The sequence below is a fragment of the Anopheles ziemanni genome, chromosome 2, assembly GCF_943734765.1.
Source record: "Anopheles ziemanni chromosome 2, idAnoZiCoDA_A2_x.2, whole genome shotgun sequence".
NCBI classification, from domain to species: Eukaryota; Metazoa; Arthropoda; class Insecta; order Diptera; family Culicidae; genus Anopheles; species Anopheles ziemanni.
Window position 1 is genome coordinate 59,577,571 of NC_080705.1, and position 25,129 is coordinate 59,602,699.

At 42.0% G+C, this 25,129-nt stretch overlaps 1 protein-coding gene across 1 annotated transcript in view; it reads right to left on the reverse strand.

Annotated features, from left to right (window-relative positions):
• LOC131293985 (uncharacterized) overlaps positions 1-23,255 on the reverse strand; it is a 44,220-nt gene extending 20,965 nt beyond the window's left edge. Inside the window, exons 1-2 of the mRNA XM_058322034.1 lie at positions 23,144-23,255; positions 1,717-1,862 (exon numbers count right to left, since the gene is read on the reverse strand). Coding sequence (XP_058178017.1) covers positions 1,717-1,862; positions 23,144-23,255 — 258 coding nt within the window. The remainder of the gene's footprint in view (positions 1-1,716; positions 1,863-23,143) is intronic.
• Between the last annotated feature and the right edge of the window lie 1,874 nt (positions 23,256-25,129).

Below are 25,129 nucleotides of genomic sequence, written 5' to 3' on the forward strand. Positions count from 1 at the left end.
TGTTGGTTCAGGTATAAGTAACATGATTCACGTATCCTTTCGAGCTGTGTGAAACAAATTCAGCACTATTTAATTTAAAGAATTGAGAGTGTTGTCCAAGAGCATATGGAAGCTAATTCATTTATATATACTCTTCTCATACTTGACAGCAATAGGCATGCCAAGAGCAGTTTAAATTAAATTTATACACATTGGAGCTGCAGAGGAAACGAAAAACCGAATCGAAAATAACTCCGACAGTCTTTCACAAAACTTGTCAGGAGCATCCGTACGATACGACAGAGCAACATGCTAGCCTTTCGAGTTAAAAATGAATTTATAAACTTAATCTTTTGCTTTCGAGATAGGAACTTGAATGCCAGGAAGAATGGAGCTAATTCGACACAAAAAGGTCACGTTGAAAAACTACTGCAATATGGTTTACTTGTGAGATGAAGGGTTTACGGATTGGAGCTTACGACTTATGAGCTTATCTTTCACATTTAAACAACTTTCATAATGAATGGAGAATTGTTTTGCTATTGCGATTGAGAATTTTGCTCAAGTGTTTAAAGTAAACGTAACCAAGATGGTCGTTTGAATTTAACACTTTTGGAGTACCATGTTTTACCTTTAGAGTTCGTGTTCTCTCTCCCAAAAGTGAAGAACTGAGAAAATTCATGAATTGTATGTCATACGTAATGTTCAGTATGGTTCGATAAAAAAAATTATTCTTTAAGATCAAAGTAATAGAACTTGAGTAATCGGCCATTCAACCGTGTGAAGCTTAAGAATACCTCAAGGATCAAAGTGTTGGAAGTAACCAGCAATAGCAAAGATTGGTTTGAAACAAAAAGAAAACACAACGAAATCAGAGCAGAGAACAAACGAGGGATAATAGGGTTAAAAACTTTCATTTGAACTATTTGTAAAGTTGTCTTATCTTTTTTTTTTCTTTGCGAAAATCCTCCACCACAATCCATTCCGACCGATGAGCCGAGCACTGGACACGGGAGAACGGGACGAAAATGTCGTCCACTTTTAACCATCCGTGACCGGTGTCGGTGGAATGAAATAGAGCCAAAGATAAAAGAAATCCGTTCCAGACAATCTGAGCAGATTTTCAGACTCACTTGCTAACGAAGGAATGTTTCAACCACAGTTTTACCGTTCAAGACGCGCATGGAACGTCTATAGAACCACTCTGGAATGAAATTCTCGGGCGGTTTTAAAACAAAGAGAGCTTTTATTATCCGGTTGAACTAGTGAAATAATCGTAAACCCCATGTTGGATCAAACCGTGGTAGGATACGAAAAATCGAACAGCATCGTCTAATGAGTATAAACAGTTATTATGCAATAATTTTAACAGCTTTTAACATGGTTTTTGATATATAAAGCTCTTAACCGTTATATACCAAAAACCATGTTAAAAGTATAATTAAAAGCAAACCAGCTCAATAGGCATTTGATTGTTTTAGGTAAAATTTCTTTGTGCCGATATCGTATCAATGTTAGGTGCCGTTCACTATCACAATGTCAATAAAGGCGTAAATCAAGACATCATGTTTGTGCTTTTAAAATTCATATTTCAAACAACATGTCGAAGGTGCTAAAACAAAAGTGTAAGCAAAAAGAAATCTATTCAAACTTAAAAAGACTACAATATTTCTTTGGAGTACTAAATCATAAAACTGAAGCAAACCAAAGCGTGTTACTAACAAAATACTTACTTACAGTGGCTGGTGTTGTCATGGTGACGCTGCACGGCAGCACCGCTAGGCCTCCTCGTTGACTAATTACCCTAGTGTTGTTCTTAGTTATAAATTGACTTTGTAATGGACCTAATGAGTTTCTGTGCGCAGCCTTCGCCTCGTTGGAGTCTGCAATGGAAGAAGAGAAGACCGTGGAGAATGATTCTATTAGGGCGACATTCCGGTACGGTTACGCCGCTGCTGGCGGTGTGCCATGTTGTAGGGGACTGCACAGTGCGGTAATGGTAATGCCATATCATTGGCTTCGGAGCCTACCCTTCGTGAAGATTAATGAGTTCTAGCGACAGATCGTTTTCTGCATCGGCTTAGCCGAGAGGCCGATTATTGTCATTCAGGAGTGATAAAACGAGCTACTTCCACACAGAACCATCCCCGGCGGCCCCTGCTATTCGCTCGGAGGGAAATGCAAATATCATGTCGTAATGAAGTTAAAATTTTTCTCCTTACCCTATAATCTAATCATCAAAGAGCTGGTTAGAGTTAGAGGAGTGGGAGTGTGAAAAACGAGCACTTCGGATAATGCATAATGCCTACTCCACCGTCGCACCCGGGGGTTGTTGCCATTCTCGGGCGTCAGGAAATCTGCTGGAAAGCGGGTTTCCGTGGGAGTTCCGAGAATTTGGCTCCAGTTTCATGAATCGTCAGAATTTGCTTGTTTGTGCTCATCATCATTATCGTCATCAAGGCGCTGCAATCATAATTAGAAACTCTCTTTACGGGTTCGAAGACAACGCTTCACGTTTCCCCCAACAAGGTGGGTATGTCCTCGAGCACATACTTAGTGTCAAGAATTTCCTTGCACGAGTTGAGTGTTCCATCTAATTTACTTATTGCGCCGAAAGGAAAAGTACGTGAAGTTATAGACACGCTTTTCTTTTAATGCGTACAAACATTTTATTCATTCGTAAGCGGAATAACATTCTGCCAAAAAGCGACTCTTGTTTTTGTACATTATTTCGTAAAAGTATCTTCACAGGCTTCTTTCACTTTTTGTTAAAACAATACACACCGCTCCGGTAATCAACATCTCATCACCATCACCGTACCAGCTATCTGTGCGATTGAGTCAAACAATTATTATTCATTCCCTTTGCACAGCGCGCAATATTTCCGTCCCATTAAGAGTACGTCAATGGCGCTTTGCGCGAACCACCATCGCGGTATTCGAATGGCTGAACTTGGCTGACTAATGACAAACCGCCAACCGATGATAATGCTCCCGGGAATCCAGCAAGGGCAGCAGTCAAACCACAAGACATAGCTAATTACATCGCTTGTTAGAGCAACCATTCCGGATGCCGTTACAGCGTCAAGAGTGTAGCATTTCCGGTAAATATTTCGCCCAGTGGTAAATAAGTATGGCTTGAGATTATTTGCAGTGTGTCATCACGCTTGAACTTTGCCACTATGAAACAGAGAATTACAATCGCTTCTACGCTGTTTGGTTAATGGGATTCGAATTTAATTACAGCCCGAAAAGAAGGAGAAGAATCGTTAGCTGCAAAAATGGATCGATTGATACATTTATCTCAGAATATTAGGTTGAGGACTTTAAGACGCATGCAAGCGAATGATCGCAGGAATGTATGCTTTCTTCAACTAACGCCAGGCGTACGATTAGATTGATTGAAATGGTACTATCTTTGATGGAAGCGAATCAAACCACCATCAGCAGCTGTCTTCACTGACATTTACTCGCTGCTTGGAGGAGCAATCGGAATGGATGAAAATTCAATCAATTGGCATCAATCGGAAGCTATGCTGGCGAACAGCTAATTCATCGCATTCCACTATGTGCATAATACCGTTCAGCTGCAGGGCACATTTCCAGCGAAATCGCACAGCCGATCGTCGATTGGGGAAACCGATTCCTCCTTGCGTTGGCGTTGGAGGAAACTCAACCGGTCGGACGGTCGGTCGGTCGGTGAGAGCAAATCGGTGTTGGCCACGAAAAGACGATTCAAATCCAGTTACAGCGAGTGAAATCATCGGTCGATAGGGACGGGTCGGTTTTCCCCCAGCTGAGCAGGGGCAAGGCACGTGCACTGCAAGACGTGGCAACAGCATAAAACGAGCAATCAGTTGTTTCAACAAAGATAACGGCAGCGGATGGCACAGCCAATCGAGACCGGTTCGTGCGCTGCGAGTTGAAGCGAATTCCAGCGTAGATTGAGTTAATTGACATTGCCATTTCACAAGGTGGGAGTGCTTTTCAAGCTCGTCTTTTTTTTCTCTTTGCTTCAGCTTAAACCAATGCAAGGAATGGTTCGGTCGAATAAGATAAGCGTTGATTGAATGAAAGCGAGGTGTATGCGGCTGGCAGATGGCAATGAATATTTAACCAAGTCATGAGTGGGCCGAGCCAATTAAAATACAAATCCCGTATGGCTGTTACGACCTTCATTACCGTTGCCCCTTTGCACGTCATCTGGGGTTTGACACGCCGTTGCTGTCGTTGGCACTAGTTTTTGCCTAAAGAGTAGTACTATTTGTCTCCTAGAAATATATTTTGCAGCAATATAAATTGTTTTTCCCAATTTAATTATTTGTTCACCATACACATCAAGCTGTCTAAACTACATCCATATTTAAAAATAAAATACAGTTTTTTCATCGTTCTTTTCCTCGAAATTTGTTTGCCCCCCCCCCCCCCCCCCGCAACCAAAAATCACCAAAATTAACATATCTTAGAATCGTATGTTCAAACAAAATTAATTCGTTTCATAAAATTTCTGCAAACGTAATAAGTGCCATGGCAGAGGAAATAAAAATTCAATAATTATATGGGAAAAAAATAAAACTATTATTTTGCTTCTAAGCAACCAATTTTATGCAATCTTCAGAATACCATTTTCCTTTGTTTCTTCTAACCTTCTATATTTTTTTAATTTTTTTAATTCAGTGCTCGCAAACTCTATATTAAGCATGTCATACTGATATGGGTGGTAATTTAGACATATTTGCATTCAAATAAACAATCACACGAACCGAGTGTTTGCTCATCGATTTATAAAAACGATTATCACTAAAATAAATTAAATATCAACGTCTGAAATTATGTGCTTCATGTAAAATAATTCCGTTAGGTCTGGGCTACAACAACAAAATGTTTTGGGCTACCACAATAGAACAAATCCTAAATTTGCTGTTTAATGATTTACATCGTGTAAGCGACCCAACGAAACCTGTTTGCATAAACCTTCGTGATTTTGCAATATCCAGATTGAATTTATTGTCTACCCTTCCCTGTTGAAAGGTTTATTCTACCTTGTCGTTTCTTTCTCATGACCCTTTATTATTGTCCAATCTATTTATACGGCCCATTCATGTCGGCGTCAATCTATTTGTCATCACCTGACCAAAGTAGTGTCGGGTAGTTTCAAATCGCATTCATCATCGCATACATTCATATCCCATTTGTCAACGCTGGGAACGCTGTCTCGATAAATGTGGCCTTTCTGCTGCAAAAAAGCACACACAGCCACACACGCATACGAAGCCAGTCAACACTCGAAGGCAGTCCCTGCTAATATATGCAAAAATGGTAATTGATTCATTGTTTCCCTGTCACCATTAATCATGACGCACGCGTTACCTTTTCGACCAAGTTCATCCAGAAGCTCCGCCGCGGTTCTAGTCTCCAAAGTTTCATCCAAGAATGTCCTCGATCGGTGCAAAATGTCGTACCGTACCGGTGTTAGTAGCTTCTTTGTGCGAAAGAATGGCTCTCGGAATGGACGTTGCGAACGGGGGGGATGGATGGACGAGGATTTGCTGAATGCTTGCAACGATTGGTCCATGTCGCCACGTATGATGGATACGAAACATGGTTGGCAAATTTAAACTCGCTTCATTGCGCCAGCGTGACGTGTCCCGGTGTCTAGCAGGTGCCATTACGGCACACACAGAAAAACTCCCTTTGCGCGGAGGCATGTTTCTAGCGCGAAAGTACTTCTGGTGGAGGGCAATAAATTATGCAAAACATGCTCCGTTTCAGGCAGCGTAATATCAACCGGTTCAAGCAAGAGAAAGAAACGAATCCCGACAAGACACGGAAAATGACTTGAACTTAGTAATGGTGTTGCGTTCTGCTCGACCACATCTCCCCCATGGTTTCCCCTTGCAAAACCCCAAGCAATGTGCACAATTACCTTCGCCTCCCTTCGACCTCTTAAACGAATCCTTGACCACCTGAGTGCGATGCTACGAGGCACACTACTGCAGAGTACTTTAAATTGTTGATTTGGGAGTAATTTGAAGCAAAATTAAGAAATTTGCTTTTAATGAAGCACTCTCCCGAGGACGCACTCGCACGACACCGACCTCTTCCCCCCCATCAAACAAACGACGGGACCGAAGTGTATATGAAGGCTACCATTTTTCTTTCCTTTTAACTTCCCAAACCACGACAGTTTCATTGAAAGAGCGCTCCAGCACTTTGCCATGAGTTGGGAGTGATATTTTTGTCCAGTGGTGTCCATTCACGGAAACCTTCCCCGCCACTGCCCCGCATAACTGTCTTTCATGTCTCCCGAGACAGTGGTAATTCGCTACAAGGGCGTCCTTCCGAGCGGTGGCCTTCTTCTGCATAATGCAGCAACCGAGTGGAAATCCAACGGTACGAAAGTTTTTAATTAATGGGCGAGTTGTAAGAAAAATCACAAATTTTAATTAGACGATAAGATTACAAACGTGAAAATGGACCGGGAAAGAAACTTTCGCTACGTTTCCCGTTTTTTCAGTTGCATAAGTACACGCCTTTCAAGCGGAAAGTATAAAAGATGTTCCAGTGGTGTAGAGTTTTCTGATTCCGGAAATGGATAAATTAGTGGAATCCAGAGCAGCACCGAACTTTGCTAAAAAGTGAGGCGTAGCATATCTAGATCGGAGGGTAATGCACTTGTCTTGTTCATCAAAAATAGATTTGTTATCATTATCATCGCCAATATTCCATATAAATTGATATAAAAGTATGGTCTGTAATGTTTGAAATGATAAATTGTGCTATTATTACATCCAATGGAAGTGATGAAATTGATTAAAAAGACAAATGAATTCTGTTAGCAATTCTTTTCCAATAGAGTGCCTATCCATGTTTAGCCTATCCTATGTGCATGAGTCCTTTCGAAAGATATCGCTTGAATAATATTTTGTCGCAAAGGCCAACCATTTTAGTCGTAAAATATGCGTGGGTGGATAGAATGGCGTTTGAAAGAGTCTCTGAATTTACCTTTTTATCTCCAAAAAGGATTTATAAAATGAATACCTCCTTCCTCTAACTAACCCTCATCCATCATTACCGGGATGAATGTGTTTCATAGAAAAATATGGTGGACATCGTGAATTGTATCGCGAGCGAAATTCAAAGCGTCCTTTCCAGGAAGAAAGAGAGTGTTCTAAATCATACTTTACGTTTTTTTATGACCACATTTTTTCCTACCACCTTCTTTTTTCGTACGTACGCCACCCCTCGGTAGATGGTTTACAACCAAGGAAATCAAAGGCAACCTAGATGTTTCCTGGCCTCCCGTTATCTCCTTCGAGCCCGTTTTTCGATCTCGTTCTTGTCCGCTTTTTGAATTTTTAGTTCCACGCAACGAAGCACCGAGGGATAATCCTTGACAAACGTTCCTTCAACAACGGGCACAATAAACCGACCGAGTGGAGATTTATCATATCCTTCAAACGTGAAAGTCACTTTCACTAGGCACGCGCGCCTTTGCGCGCCGAGCCACCGAGGAGTAAAAGGATGAGCTCATAAATCTTGCCTAGTGTTGCGTTAGAAAGTATTCACACACACACAAAAAAAGGAAATTGGCTTCATGAACAAGGGAGAGGAGGCAAAAAAAAGCACCCACTCTCATCACAATGACAATTTTTGTGTGAATCTCAGATCGGAATCGGGCTGGGGTGGCCCTTTATTCACTGCTTTCCCTTCCCACCCCGCCGTCGAATCGTGCGCGTAAGTGAAGGGAAAATATTATGATGATCTCCGGTGATGAGTGAACGAAAGTTAATCATCTGAATGATGATTGGGTCAAACGAGCGGGAAAATTGATCCGCCCCTGCGTCGGGCGTTCGGCTTTCGCCAGCCTTCACCCGGCCACGGATGACTGGGCGCCTCCATCACATCCATCTTGTTCGGGTAATGGGTCACCTTCGCCGGCACCATCGTTCGTCATAATTGTGCCAAGCGGGCAGCTGGAACGATCCATTTCCCTAACGATACTAGTTAGTTGCGTTGAAAGGTGAAATATGTGTGGTTAATGTGAGGCTGCTGGTAGACAGAGCAGCTTTTATTAGCCGACGTCCATCGTTGCGTTTGCTTTGCGAGGCGTACTCTGTATGAGAAAATTATTAAATTGAGTTTGAGGTTTTATTAGTTCTCCCGTTTTTACGACCCGATGTCGTTTTTAGTGGTCATTTGTTTGGGATATTTGTTCCCCTCGATGTTAATACTACAGTGCGGAAAAGGGTAGCTCTGAAAATCCTTAACTCCTCGCTTCGGTCAAACTGGCGATGGACAGCGTCGCATGAGCCAATCGAACCTCAGCGACCGTCAAAAAGAACGCACACCGGACGGCAGGGAAGGGAAGAAAAAAAGCTAGACGTGATGTGATTGGAATAAATTTTCATACAAATGCTACTTAATTATTAACGCCCCACATCGCAGGGGTTGTGAGGATTTGGGCCACGAAGAAACACATTCCAGGAAGTCAAGAAAGACATCAAGGGGACACATTAGCAAAAATCGAACGTCTGTTTGAACCCCGGGTGTGCTGGTCGTGTTTGTCGTGCCGCAATGCCTCCGCAGCCCGAAAAGAAATGCCTGAATGTTTCATGAGCCCTAAAAGTGCCACCGAGGCTCCCGGTTGTCGAAGGCCCGGGAGCGAACGCAAACCGGGCGACGACCTGCTAGAAAATGTACATTTTATCAGCAACCGGAACCGCTCCTGCGGAAGAAGCTTTATGGACGTCGTTGTGTATTCCATGCCCGGTTTGCCCACTCACCCTCGCACCATCTTGGCTGCGGTTTGGACGAGAAGCGGGCAATAAATACAATATAACTACATTACCGAACCCCCGGCACGACTGCAGCAATTCGGTGTGCGGTGCTTGGTAAGATGGTGTTAAGTCGCTTAGTTGCGCACCCAAGCATTATGTCCCGTTTCCGATTCGAAAGCAAGGAAGCGTTCGCCAGTAAAGCCGATCGATAGCGTTTGATAACGGGATTTGAAACACTTGCAGAAGTGAAAATAAATGCTATTGCGTTAAGCAATGAGGTAAATTAATTATCTCTTGAATACTGTGTCCAGTTTTCAGTCCAGAAGCTCCTCCATTTTTCTAAATTTAGTAAATTATCGATTTCATCATCTAAAATTCGTTAGAATGGAGTAAAGATCTGTTTAGAATAAAACTTTTTACTAAAAAAAATTTTCAAACATCTTTTAATAGTTATGTAAGGTATATCCGTAATATTAAAATAAGTTTATGAATATTTCTTAAACCTACTGCCTAGTTTCTATAGAGCCGCTTGCAATTTCGTCAGTTTTTGCTCCATATAACTGGTTTTAGTAACAATTTTTGTCCAAATCAGAGATATGCAACTCTACTTTTGCTGTCTCTAGTTTGAAATATTCAGTTTGGTATTTTTATAATCCGATTTCGAGCTGTCAATTCTTGAACATTTTTCGAGGCATCAGAAACAACGCTTCGTAGCGCATTTACTTTGAATAATTTCTGTGTTTTGTTATACACAAGATCGATTTCTGGTGCTTGAACCTATCCATTGTATCTTTACTGATACGAGTTGTTACATTACCTTGTTGGAAATTTAACTTTTCCGTATGAAGCATGGGTATGAAATACTTTTAACGTGATTCTAGAACCAAGTAATTCTTTTTTTTTCTTAGGTATGACTTTGCATGACTAGCTCGAACTTCCCAGAATCACAGAATGCAGCCAAAAAATTAATAATGAAAGACAGAAGAGGCACCATCAAAGTTGCGTTTTGAAAAATACTGTTTTTCGCTCAACTAATCTTCTTAGTAGCCTTCAAAATGTGTCTAGATTACCTAAATTTACTTTGTTCTTTCTTTTAGAAACAAAACCTATTAAAGTATTCAATTGTAAAACATTTATAAACGACCTATAATAGTCTAATGAATGGCTCTAGCTAAAAAAGTTACTATTTCGCATTGCTGATTCATATCTAATTTTGCAAATGCCAGACGTTTGGTTATACAACTATAAATGAAATTTGGTGCTCAAACCATTTTAGATCATTTTATTTCTGAATCATGCATTAAAACACAGCAGGGAGTCTGCTGTGCTTACAGACGTCTTATTAAATCTCTCATTAAACATTTCCAAGATATTTCTGCTCACTTCATATAGTTTTTACTATTTTCCGGTTAAATTGATCAAAAATCTTCGATTTGCATGTTTTGTGTTCTAGTTTTGTCATCACATGATGCAAACGTCCTACAAGGTAGGTCAACGACCGTATGCCTTCGTTTCTTCATTTGAAGCTTTTATTTTACTTTATTTTCCTTCTACAAAAACCTTTCTCAAACCATGGCTGACCGCATTTCCCGAAATTTGAATGAAGAGAAAACTTCAGTGGTGGTGAATATATTGTGAGAAAAGCCGATTCTAGACACAGCATATTTCCAATTGCTCTTTCTTCGTGCTTTTCATAAATGCTATAAGATAAAACATAATATAAATAAACAGTAGAACTACCGCACCAGTCATTTTGACTGGTCCGTTATTTTCTCAATTTCATTTATTTCTTAAGATAAAATAATTCTACGAAAAGTTAATGCATGACTTTTACATATCCAATTGAATGTTAAATTTTATGTTTTCAAAGATAAAATTGTCTTTTTTTTTAATGTTAAATTTTATGTTTTTAAAGATAAAATTGTCTTTTTAATATTGAGCATAAATTGCGATAAAGTTTTAAGCGTAAAACTCCTCGCAGTTCTAATGTTAAAGATAACATCGACGAATGAAACTTATGCTGAATACTATTTTGAAATTATTTGTATAAATTAGCACCCAGGAAAAACAAAATCATCCAATCTTATTTTATATCAGCAAAAACACTGACCTGATATCAACCGTGGACAATCTAAATTCTTCAACTAGTAGCGTGAAATTGGCGTCTTTTTTTAATAAAAACGCGCTACCACAATCCAAGGCAGCCGATCGCGGCCCGTGCCGGAATGTCAGCGAATCGGAAAACTTTATCCGGATGTCGGATCTGAAATTTGTCACCTCGTCGCATTCTGCCGAAACACCAGCCGTTCCTTCGCCAAAGTTTAACTATTGCCCACAAGCCCAGGCCAGCGGGAAGTTTTTCCCCGAAAATCCTCCAATTCATTAGCATACAAATGTCGGGGATAATGTAACTTTACGTTCCTTGATCGAAGCTTTATGCCGTTCACCCTTTTCCATTCTTGGCCGAGGATGGAAGGGTGTCAAATGTCGGCGAATGAAAAGTCCATTCCTGTTGCCAGCCGTGTTGGAAAATCTTCCGCAAAAACTTACACCGAACCCTTTTTTGCTATAAATATCTCAACGTGCCACGTGGGAAGCGCTAAAAACTCTTCCGCTTGTCAGAATTCTTCCCGAACCAGCAAAGTAAGACGGCGGGTTGAAGAAAAAAAATCAAGAAAAACCAGGGGTTGAACATTTTCACTTCCGGGCCAAGGTTTGGGTGCAGCTGGTTTCCGGAATCTAGACGATCTGGCCGATCGGAAAGTTTTCTACGCACCTCGTTTCACCCCAAACCAATGCCGGACCCTCCCCAAAAAACGGGTCAGCTTATCTGTGTTTTAGTATTCTTTTTTTATTTCTGAGCTTCCCAGTACGCCCCTTCCCTCACCCCGAGGCCACACCTTCGACCGGGTAGACTTTTGATTTTAGGGCTCGGGATTGGAAAATTCCCAAGATCGTAGGGTGAAGATTAGCTACACCTCCCGGAAGAGCTTCTCGGAAGAGCCCAGGCCACGCAGGGCCACGTTTTACAAACTCACTCGCGTTAAGACTCGTTTCCGTTCCTTCCGATTAGGAATTAAGGTAGCCCGAATTCTTGGAAAATTTTCCCTTCTCACACGCCACCCTCGGCCTTGCCTTTTGGGTTGAATGCCCCATCCATTAGCCACACAGGGCCTCGAGACGGTTGAACAGGTAATCTTCCCAGAGCGATTCGAAAGAATCTGCCGAACCCACGAAGCTCCGAACAACTGTCGGACAACTGGTGAGCCCGGTATTAAGGGTTATAATTGATGGATTTTTCAGTTCGCAAAAAGCCTGCAGCTTAGGCCTGGCGGTGGGGATGTGCACTTTAAAGGCTCCCCGATAAAGGTAGGAACGTGAGTGGATTGACCAAACTGACGCCTTGGGGAGAACAGCGAAGGCCGGCACATTTCCACTAAATCATTCATCGCTCCCAAAGCTTTCCACCGTAGTAGCCTCCGGAAATCCGATTTATACGTATTACATCGGTTCAGTACACACTCCCATAAACATACACATACACATCTCGAGCAAACAACGCCCTTAGGGAACTCCCAGTGGGGTGGAGTGGAAATTGGTTTTGCAATATTTTCTTTATTTTACGGATAATCAGTCGCAAACTGCTTGCTGTACAAGCGGTTTTAAGAAAATATCAATCGCTGACTGCCTTCAGCTCCCCAAAGGCATCGTCGATGGATGCTGCCGGATGCTGCACAGAGGATCTAGATGCCCGGGTCTCCTAAACTCCTTTCGTTTGCACAATGGACGCCAAGGTAAACACAGCGTCTTGACGAGAGCATCTCGGTCACCGGGGAGACCAAACCTCTTGAGGAAACCGGCCGGGCGGAAGGGTGGATTTGTTTTTCCAGCTGAAATAATGCGGTCAAAGGGGGCGGGGGACGAGGGCCGGGTCAAATCTCTAAACCTTTCCCTGCGCCTGCCTGCCTTCGAGAGGAAGTAATCTCATGAGCTTCGCTTGCTCAGCAGAAAGCGGCAGCAGCTCGGTAAGACGACATCAGACATCTTATGCTTCGGTTACGCTTTATTGTGTTCATTCCACCACCACCACCAGCTCCGTGTGCTCATCCCCCTTATCGTTATCTTTCCATCGATAGTCACTCGGTGACTGATGGGGGGCAATCCATTTGCCCGCAACCAAAGGCAAGCTGTGATGACTTCGGTCCACTCGGGAGATCGTTTTTCTGCCCCGAAAACAGTCGCTGCGGACGTTGTTGATCCACTCGGCTGGAAAAGATAAATCGGGTGAGCGTTCTCCGTGGAAAACCAGGTGAGGGGGAGAGAGGGCAGACGACGACGACGATGATGATGACGACAAAGGCCAATAAACTAGCGATGCCCAAGTTTTGCGCACCGTCTTTCCGGACGACTTGTATTGGGAAGTGTTTGTGTACACACTTGAATAGTGTGAACCACCGCACGGATGAAGGACACCGCACCGGAAGTGGGGAATCAGCCCCCTGTTTGTCACCGTGGGGAGAATATATCTTGCCCCGTTTCGGTGGCATCCGAATGGGGCAAGCAATCAGTCGCGCCTATTGCGTGTGCCAGAGAGCAGGCCAGACCCTCGCCTTTGCTCGGTGATTAGATGTCACGTGCAATTAATACCGGAAAATCCCGGTCACTGCCCACTGCCACTATTGTGTCAAAAAAGGGAGGATGGTTAGGACGGGCTTACTTCCGGCTTAGTGCGACTCCTGGCTGTCCGATCGATGCCGCTCGGCGGAGGGAGGAAGGTACAGGGAAACTACTACGCTGACAAAGTGGAACACAATGTAGGACATGGAAGGCGTATAACAAGCCGCCCAAGCGAATGGCTTTTCGATAAGATTTATGACGGTGAGCAACTTTTATTCGCTCGTTCCCTGGCCTCTTGGGGCAAATCATTTTCTCGAGCAGTCTATAAAAGGTCCTTTTCTTATGAATTCAATTCGAAGGAGAAGTATTATTGTTTATGTATTTCTCATTTTATAAAATCGATTGTTTTGTAGAAGATTGATTTCATTTGCTATTCAGAAATATACATCCTTGGAATTATCACTTCAAAAATATCACATAAATAATCAAAATTCAAACATAACTGCAATAGAAAACCGTTGAGTGGGTTGAAATTTTTAAAATCATCTTTTGGTTCTCGTATACCAAAAATTTCTTACCAATAAAGTGAGCAGGATCTTAAAACTAATAAACACTCATAAACAATTTGTCTAAATGTTTTGAAAGTAATTCAGCTATAATAACTCAGAAAGTAATTAATTTATGTCAAGTTGTGTTGTGAAACGTTTGTGAGTAGACATTGTTAGGCGTGGATTTGAAAGTGTTTAAATTTTTAGTTCTAGTTCGTCCCCATCATCAAAAACGTATCTTACGCAAATTCAACTCTTGAAACCCGCAATGTTATTTGCTGTTCCTAAAATTTCTTACACATATATCAGCTTTCGAAGAGTTTTTAAACTGTACATAAAGTTATAAGCCACGGCTAAAGCGTTAAGTGACGGTGCACTTGCTCATAAATCTATTTTACGAAGTTTCTTGTAGAAGCTATTGACGAGTGTTAAGCAAAAGTCATAGTGCAACGCTAAACACCATGTTAATTCCCCAACCATAGACATCACATTCATTTTATATTGTAACGCATAATGAAAATGTTTTGAAGTTGTATATTTGAAAAAGTATTTCAATGTTTTATACCAAGTCTTGGATATTATTCAAATTGGTTCATATTATCCACTTTATATTTCCTACGAACATCAATGATAAAATCAGAGCTAAGACTCTGTAATTTTCCTTAGTCAAATTCCTTAGTAGAATTCTCTACAAACCTTTGTAAAAATAGTTTGAATAACACTTATAAGAATATAATTACGATAAAGATATGACAGCAAATGATACGAAATTCGACTCAATCCAAAATAATTTCCGCTATTTAAAATGGTGAAATTGACTGAGCATTTCCAATAAATAGGTAAAGCAAAACTAAATCTGACCAATCACGGCAAGCTACATATCATCATATCAAAATGTTATTATGCGCAAGAATAGCTCCAAGCACACGTTGTTACGAAAACAAAATCGCAGTGAGGCAGGACCATCTGCGCGACTTACGAGAATCGATCAGTGAAGCTCATTAAAACTTATCACAAGCCCAGCGTTACCGTGCCAACCACGCCATCGCAAAGTAATGGGAGATTGCGTTAATAAGTGATTTATTTATCACGTATCCCGGGCGGGAACCGCTATCCTGCTCGAAACGGTCGCGACTCCCAGCTGTCGATAGTTTGGGCGTGGAAAATTACGAACCCGAGAGGATATGGAGCACACGATAGCGCCATGTGGATGCCAAACCGAGGAAACTTTCACAACTATCCGATAAACATTTAATTATTCCAATTATGAAATCGGGCTCGGTACGACATCGGGCTACCTGGGCGAAGGCACATGGGTAGCAATTAGGTAAAGTTCGAGCGCCAAGGAAAACACCTCGGAGAAGAAAACCCCTGATGGGGTTTGGGGCCAAGGGATTCGAGTCCCTGTTGCGATGGGAAGATGGTTGATGCTGGAGCATGGAAGGTGAGCCTTGTTATCTTTCACGATTCTCGCATAATTTCTCCCCATGGAGTATTCTTGCGGTGTGTCAATCTTGTCTTTGGAATCTTGGAATCGATTCCTAGCCAACCATAGTGGGTAGGATAGAAACCGCAGGAGCAATTAAATTTGAAATCTATTTTTATCTAATTTTCACCTAATACCTACGGTTGTCTTAAACAGCCATAAAGTTAACCAGAGAAAATTAAATTCTCGGAATAATTACACAAAAACAAACTATTAATATCAGCTTTTTTCAAATAATCATCACATAAAGAGTATTATGCGTTTTCCGTGAAAAACAGTTTCAGGCTGCACTTGACATTTACTATCTTTCATGATGCAACTGAACTTCATTCCTCCGACAAACTCGCCGCGATTTTCATCGTTCATTTTTTCCCACCTAAGTCTATTGCATGTCGACAAAACTCGACAGCTCAAAAAAAGGACTGAAATAAGCTTCAAAAATCACTCTTGCTTCCTGGACTCTCGCTACCTGATGCGTTAGAGCGTGAAGCGGAAAACAGCGGCATACGTTCACACCACGAATAACCGAACCATAGCGGTCGGTTCGAAATGAAACATCCTTATTCGAGCAAAACTTGTTGGACGATCTTCTGCTGTTTTGCTCCAGGACTTTCCCACGAATTTCATTTCTGTGAGAAAAAATACTAGCCGCACCGAGTTTTTATTACGGTATTGAAGTGTTTTTTCTCGTTTCACTAATTTTTGCGTAGCTAAGTGTGAAATACTTCTTATAGTTTTTATTTTTAAAACTTCTACGGGAGCGAAAACTTCAGGAAATGCAAAAGCTGTACCGTTGGGCACATTTTCCGATATTAGAAAGGTTTTTTACCTTTTCTGTTCGTATTTTCAGCGGATTTTCTGTACAAAATATAAATATGAATATCGATTTTATTTTTGAATGCTTTGAAACGACGTCATACTACGGAGGACGACAGATTTGAAATGTGAATGGTTTGGATCTCTTCCGACAGCTGGTAACGAAAATGACGAATGAGGCGTCAAATTGAAAATTTGCTCAATATCATTATCCGATTGCGTAAAACCGTTACCGTTACTTTCCATATATCCATTCTTTAACCATTTTTCAACAGCCTAAAAATAATAAAACGATTTCCAAACTATCGGATTCTTTTGCTCTTTTTTCACACGTATTTTTAAATTGTGGGGCAAAATGAGCCAAATTGTGAATCAGGACGTTTGTTCAATAATAATAATTTAAATAGAACTATTTATCGTGATACCATTATCGTAGGTGTCTGCAATTCCATCACAAAGTATAATTCATACAAATGTGTTTCTTTCTAAAAATAATGTTTTGTTAGTGAGGTACTTTTACTTTTTTTTATAGACACTCATGTCGGTATGAATGCATTTTGTTTAGCTAAAACTGTCTGAAGCCAATGTTACATGATTTCAGACATAATTAATTTCCTTCAGCATTCTCTGTCAAATCTCACCACTGAAGCACCTTTCTCCTGTGTGAAAGCATGATTAGTGTGGGAGTTCTATATCAATTACTATTTCAACATTTCATTAGTTTATTTTGTAAATACACCAACACGCAATTGAGCAATCGTCACCACGGACTATTAATTAATATTTTCCAAAACACCACATCAAACGCGGTTTTTACGCTGAATCATTACAATACTTCCTGGAAGCTCGTATCAATCCGAAAAGAAAAATAATTATCTTTACATCACTGCTTTATTACGATCTATTCTCTGCAGGCCCAACGGTTTTCCAAACACTTTCCTAACCAATCACATTTCCTTCCCCGATGACACGAGCTGGAATGGAAGCGCTTGAGCGTGAAGCGATAGTGAATAGACGATTAAGCGCTAGATAATTTCGCGTTTGGTACCACTCCATCTTGCCCGAGTTTGATTAAAGGATCAATCGATTCGAAACGGTCCGCTGAGCGATTAGTTGAACGATTGTGTGTAGCTTGTGGAAAGCGTAGGGAATGTGCTTACTTTGCGGCTTCAATAGAACAGTTCCCGGAGGGATGGAGGAACGCAATGAAGCGTATGTGGGAAATTCTAGTTTATTTCTGCTTGATTACTGATCGCTCCGTTTGGCCACGAAATCAATTACGCAAATAGTAATTCAATATCCATCGTGGCCTGCGGTGCGATGTGATGATTTTATTAACTTTGAAATAAAATAACTTTGGACTCCATCGAAAAACACATTCCATCGATATTGAATTGCTCCGATTGAGTTTGATTCGAATTGAAAAGAATTCCGCTCGGCACCCCTGACGGAGTGGAATAAATTTTGCCATTTCCGGGGAATATATAACACTGCTTGAAATACCTGCCATAATTACACTCACCCGGTGCGATACGAGAGGCTTCAAATACCATTAGCCTAATGGACTTCTGGCAGACATTTTTAGCAACAATTTCGACACCCGCCCCACCCATAAAGCTATCCACCAAACGTATGCGTCAGCATGGTTATCAAGCAAAAATTGCACACACACAGATACACCCTATCGTCTATGGTTTTCAGTGCCTCCAAAATGGAAATTCCTTACATCAAGTTGCGAGTGCCGTGCATGATGCGAGTACGATGTGCTATTCAGGAACGCTATTCTTTTTTTCCTCCTTTTCCATCCAACACATACGGCAACTTTTGCACGCCGAAAAGGGAAGTGTTTTCATTTTTCTCGGTAAAGCATTTTTATAGGCTATCCTTTCTGACCCGGGAGGATTTTCCGGAGGATTTAGTCTGCCTACCCTAGTGACATGACTATGGACCGCACGTTGAACCGGGGTTGACTGTACATGTGACCCTCTTCATATGACACTTGCCCACATGAAGGCACGAAGATGAAGTCAAAGTATTTTTCCATTTTCTTTTTTTTCTCCTCACCCGTTCTCTGGAACGCTTATTCGCAGGTGTTGGTTGCAGGGCCGGGGATTGGGAAAAATGGCTGACGGTGGAAAATGTTTCAGGAAAACTTCCTCAGCACAATTTTGCGACGGGTAATGATCGGCATAAAACCTCCGACCACTTCCGGTGGACATGCAAGGATGTGTGTTGGAGCCGGCCGCCTTCGGGACGGTGCAACCTCATTGCTGTACGCTTTATTAACACCGATTTTTCGCTGTCCTTGGTTTTCTTTCTTGATTCTATCCACCATCACGTGGTTGGAGCTTTTTCGATGACACCATTTCTACAACCAACTCCTGCTAACTGAGGCTGTCCAGCGAGCAACGTTTTCCATGCCGTCGTGCCTCGAACAAACCGAAACCTTCAAGCATTCACATTTCACTTCACACAAACTCCGACCCATTTTACACATGTTCATTACAAGCTATCAAAATTCCACAATCTCCATCTTCCATCGGTGGGAGCGGGTCGCTCAAACGACTGCATTTTCCCCGGACACTTCCTGCCAAGCACCGAGGCCCGCCCGAGCTTCGAAAAGTTTTCCCAGCCGCGCCGTGTGGGAAGCGGCGGGGGGAGTACCGGGTCTAACTTTTCCATCGCCCATTGCGCTGTAATGCATGCAAACAACAATCCAATGTCGTCGGTGGTGCGTTCGTTGCTGGGCCTAGTTGCGCAAGCGAAAACGGAAATGCTCGCACACATCGCCACCCGCAACAACGTCGACAGTCGAGGTCGGGGAACAATAGCGGGCCAAGGATTCAACTTTCCACTTCTGAGGTAAAACTCAGAATCTACTTCGCGGAAGTAGATGGAGGAAAGAAAAATAAAACAACCGTACCGAAACGATGTTTGGAGAATCTGTAATAGAGTCCTTTATGCTCGTCTTGTTGTCCTACATATGCACGCCACGTGTAGGGGAAGGTAAGGTAATATGAACCTCCGAATGGATAAGGAGTTTTATTATACGTAAAAAAAACCGATCAAAATTTTTGAAACATAACTATCAACACTTTTTTTATGTTTCACAACTTCAAACCACAACTTCACAAATATTCAAATGTTATCTAAGCTACCAAGTTTCAAAACGAAATTTTCTCCAAAGAACAAATAACAAAGCAATTCCATTAGACAAGGACTGCTAGTATAGGTATGGTTTCTAAGATGAACAAAACTCATCAAGATGTGACGAATTTTCTCAGGTGCACATATTGGTTTGGATGCCACAATTCCCCAAGTCGGAAGGGTTGTTTACCTTTACCGAATAGATTAACAGACCCTGGTGTATTTAAAGTATAAAATTAATAATTTATAAACTTTCTTAGCTTTTCTTCGTAATTTACCTTAGGAAGCTTCGTTTGCATCTCAGTATTAAGATTTTGTCAACAATATACAACTATTTCTTTCTGTTAACATTCCGAAAAATGTTTTTAGCCATTGAGTTATGCCAACCTAAATTAAATAAACTAGAAGCTACGAACGGAGAATCTGTTAAACATTGATTTATTCTGTTTGCTTGAAGATGAAGCATCCCCATGTCTCTTACGAAGGACTATGAACTATTGTTGTGGCTTATGAATTTTTTGGCGATCTATGATATGAATCTTTCACCTAACATTCATTCAGATGGATTCATGAATCTTTGGGGATTAGAATCTTCAAACGTTTTTTAATCTTTCCAAACTTCTATGAAACTTCATGAATCTTTCATGGATCTTTCACGACTCTCTATGATCCTATCATTGGCTTCGATCAGGGCTCCCAATTCGATCGATGACTACCAATTTTTTGCTGTTCACTTTTTATCAGCTAAGTAATCTTTGGGTTTCGTGAATCTCTAATTAAATAAATCTCTAAACATAAATCTCTAAAACACAAAAAATCATTCAGATTCATGAATATGAATCTGAATTACACAACTCAACAATGAACAAAAGTTATGAAGATTTCATTGGTGTCATTTATTGAACAACCTTTTCAGATACTTGATAATGTTACTGCCCAAGGACTAAATGTAATGTATACTCATGTCATACCTTTGAAAAGTATTAAATCTTGGAACTCCAAATGTGTCATTTCTTTTAATGTGTAAACACTAACGTAACATATGATTTAAGTTTCTAAATTGAGCAACACAAATACCAAAATGCATTTTTCCCCACTTTCCCCTACGGGTACCGAGGCTCACGTTACAGCAAAAGTCATGTTTCGTGCCCCGATCGACAGGGCTGAGACTTTCCGGCAGGGACGGGACCTTCATCGCCTTTCGTAGGCTTCGGATGTGAATAATCCTACGAAACGGTAACGCGATGGAAACCTCTCCACCGCCGGGCAGCGTTCGAGTTAGTTTTGCGTTCAAGTTTTGCACGTTTCCACCCCGGCGTATCCCTGCGTTTCCGCCCATTGGCTCGATCTTTGCCGTTCATGTGCAAAGTGAAGGAAGCTTGGATCCCAATAAGAAACAAGCTGGGGTGTGGGTAGAGGCCGGATGGTTGAAGTTCTGTTTGTATTTTTGCGTGCCTGACGAAGAATGCGGACAGGCGTCTGCTGGATGCTCGTGCAGAGGCCCCGGGCGATTGTGTTTGTCGTGCCGGGCTGTTAGACGACAATCGGGACCTGATTGCCCGCAAGCTTGCGGTCATGTGGCGTGCTTGCGAATGGGAAGAGTTGAAAACACAAAGTTTATCTTGCTCTCTGCACATGTGGATCGAGATTTCCGAGTCATGTTTGAGCATGCAATGTTACATTGCCAACGTAAATGGACCAAAAGTTGTATCGCACCATGATGTGCCTTTGCTGTAATGTGTTTGTTGTTTTCGCTTCATGTTAATATTGTGGCATCGTGTTGTTTTGTTGCTTTAAATTTGGCAAAACTAAAAAACGAATTAAGAGGAAAACAGCGTGTCATTCATACTCATTCGGAATGCCTCTTGGTGATGTTTTGGTTTCACCGCAATTATCTCATTTTCACAATACAAATCATAACCATTTATTTCATCCATAAATCTACAATCGGAATTTCTTCCTCTGTTGTTGAATTTCACCACATCTAAGTCTTTCATCAAATCCATAATTAATAAACAAATTCAACCAGCAGAGGGGGATAAAATCCTACGGGAGTTTAACAAATGGACACTTCCACTTTCCAATCAACCTCAGCGCTCCATCCGTCCCGCGTGCTGTTGAATTCTCAACCTTGAAACCTTGAAAGCCTCCAACTTGCCCCATTTCTCCGAATCGTTTTTCCAGTGAAAAGTTAACAGTGCTTAATGGCAACGCGCGAAAAAGTTCCAATTGATGGCAGGGAGCTCCGGTAGGGCGAAAGCAAAAAATCAAACTTTCGTTTGTTCCGGCGAAAAGGTGAGGCCTAATGACCGGGGAAAAAGCGGCACTTCGGAAAAGTCCTTTGTGCCGGGCGCCCCACACCCCACGTCTATCGCTACGCAAAAACCAAAATGTAATTAATTTATCCAATAAGTCTTCCGCAGCCCGGTGAAAGTCAGCCTTGCGCGGCCAAAGTAACAGCGACGTCGGCAGGCACATTGATGAATTCAACGTTACGTCGGCTGTTTTCTCCCGGGGGGCGTGGGCCGATACCATTGCTGGGAGGGTATTTTTAATGAGCTGGAACTGCTTTCTCGTCCAACCGTACAGGCGTTCTGCCCGAACCACCCGCCGATACCTGGTACCAGGTTAACGATGAAAAATATACCGGTAGCTTTAACACACTCTGAGACACTCTGCATTTCATCCCCCTCCCCCACCAGCCGGGTGGTGGGAGGAACGTTGAAAAAAGGTCAGACACGGGAGAGGGTTTCTGTCGGGCTGACGAAACGGAACGCAACTTGTCACTCGCGGCCCGGACGAGAAAATAATGAACCCTGGTGACGTTTAAATTGTTTATCCAAAACTAATTAAGCTCACCGCTGCAGACCGCCGTCGTGAACGGCCAAAATTTAAAGATTCATGAACCGGTCCCGACTCAATTTGCAGACGACCGGTCGTTTCGGCTTTCTTGCGCAACACGGGTAGCTTTTGTTGACCACGGTAAATCAATAGCGTTTCTTTGTGGGCGCAGTTTGTATAGCAAGGCCTGTCGGAGTTATAGCTTTTCTTTCATTTAAAACAAGAGTTTAAGCTATAAACCAAGCACTTTCATACATTTTTATATTTTTATTACAAAAATGGTAACGAACGAAAGTTTAAATTGTAAATAGTTGAATTGAATTTCAGAATGATAGATTCTGAGTGTTGTGTTTAAAAAATGACATATATAAGAAACACCTAATACCTTTCATTTCAAAAAGTTCCAAAAACAATGCACCGCTTGTTTCAATAGCCACCATTTAATAAACTGATTCATTTCATAATTTACTTTCTGATATTACGGAAATTATAGCCTTTAAAAAGATGGTTCACTGTAACTAACTTGCTCCATCAATTTCATTTAAAAAATCACCAGATAAAATTCAATTCTTCATTTGTTTTCAGACTTATACATATGTAAAAATAATATTAACTGTACACGAAAAACCCTGGTTTGTAATACTTGGGCTGGTTGATTTTGATTGATTTGTGTGAAAAATAGTGAAAAAACGGCTTTTGATACGAATTTGAATTTAAACATTAAATTTCATCCCCATCCTGCATTTCCGATGGGATTTATCGATATAAATCTGTATTTTGCTCTTACGTAAAATATTATTTTACACCAAGTACCAGGCGTCTCCATTAAATGGAATCCACATGGCCATTGAAAACACCTCCCCCTGAAGGTGCTTGAAACGATGGACATATTGGGAAAAATACACTCCCACAGCAACCAAAAAACTTACCTTTCCTCCGATGGCGTCCATTGTTCTGCAAGTGATGATTATCCAGAAAGTATCCATCCAGCGAGTTGAAAAGTGTGAGCAAGTACACCAGCACCAACTTTTCCAGCCACATTTTAGCACCGCATTCAGCTGCACCACCGGGGCCCGGTGGGTGCAAGGGCGTCGAAAAGTACCGGCAGGGGTGACGCTAATGGCGGTGGCAAGCGGGCCAATTTTATCAAACGATGCCACTTACTCAACGACCCAGCACATACACCTACGAGCCTGGCCGATGCTGGCACAAATTTCAAAACATCTCAATGCCACGGCCCTGTCATTCAATTCCGCTCACTGCCACTCACTCACGAACCACTTCGTTGTTACGTTTGGGTTTTTTCTTGTCGGGTTTTTTTTATTGGTGGATTTGATATTTCTTTTTCCTTTAACGGTTTCTAGAGCATCTTAGTTTCTTAGTTTTGTTTAATACACGTCTTGCTGCTACAGACGTTTCATATATTGAACATACGAATGAGAAAAGACATTTTTTGAAACGCACTTCAACTTCTTTCCATCTCTGTCTTTTAATCAAACAATGTTTCTTTTCATCTGGTAACGAAACGAAATAAATGAAAACAGAATTTGTCAAGAGTTAATCTAGTTCTTGATGGATTATTGTAATTCAATTCCTTTTTATTATCCTCGACTTCTTAACTGAAACATTAGGACCATCTTTCAAATTTAAATCAACCCTAAACCATCTTCCAAAGTGAGCTACTAAAATTTACAGGTGAACGACACCAAATACACCAACGCTCTCTTTGGTAACGATTTAAATTTTACGACCATCGTAACTGAATCTTTCCGCAGCGACAAAAATACGGGAAGCACTCCTTTCGCCCGGAAGCACAAATGTGTTCCCCATCGCCGTACGCCGGATGGGAATTATTATTCCGCTACGATTCACCGATGTTGGAAGGGAGTTCGCACACCGCCCAACAAGACACGTTAGCGTTCGCAGCTTTTCCCTTCCCTTCGAGATAAAATGTAAAGGTATGAGAGCGAGAAGCACAGCTCACCGTTCGCTTGTTCGCCCTATCGATACTCGATGGTAAATATTGACGAAGCTGCAAAGAATATCCCAGGCGGGTTGGTTCGCTTCCTTAGGTTACCCCCCGGTTTCCCTCGGTTTCCCTCGGTCTCTCCTTGAAACTAAATCCGTTCACGCCTTCGATTATCCCATTTTCCACCGTCAATGACGGTGATGGCAAGGATCGATGATGATGATGATGATGATGATGGTGATGATGGTGATGGCGATCGTTGGAGCTGATTCCCGAGCTGAACGACGGTATTAAGTTTGAAAGGCATTCCCGGCCTGTCTCCGCCAGCGACCGCGACGCACTCAACTAGACGGAAAATGGGTTTGCTTCCGTTTCACATCGTTTCCGTTTTCGGAAGCCATTTTCCCCCCACGGGCTGGCAAAAGTATTTAGCATATAAATGAACGGCTAATTTATGATTATTTCACATTCACTAGCTCCATTCTGTCGGATTTTGTTCTCCGGAGCGCACTCCCAGTGATCCGGCTGGCAGCCATACGGTCTCCGTTCGTGGCGGTTGATTTGTTTTCCTGTTCGCAGCCACACCACCTGGGGGTAGGAGCGTTCCCGCGACCCCATAGGGACAAAGCCAAGTGGGCGCTCGAACCATGGCCGCTGATTGTAGTCACGCGTTTGGCACACCGAGCGATGGGAACAGTCGTACACTTAAACCGGATTACGAACTTCGTCGGCTGAAGAAATTACCGGCCCGAAACTCCCGGGAAACGAAATCACGCACATCGCACCATCGCCCTAGCGGACCGAATTCACCGGAAATGGTGCCCCCGCACCAATCACTTAGAGGCTGGCGTGCGACGGAAATCGCAGACACTCAGGAAGAACAGTCCGTGCTGCGGACAGGTTTACTTTTTCCCCGCAGATCAGTATCCACAATCACTGTGTGCCC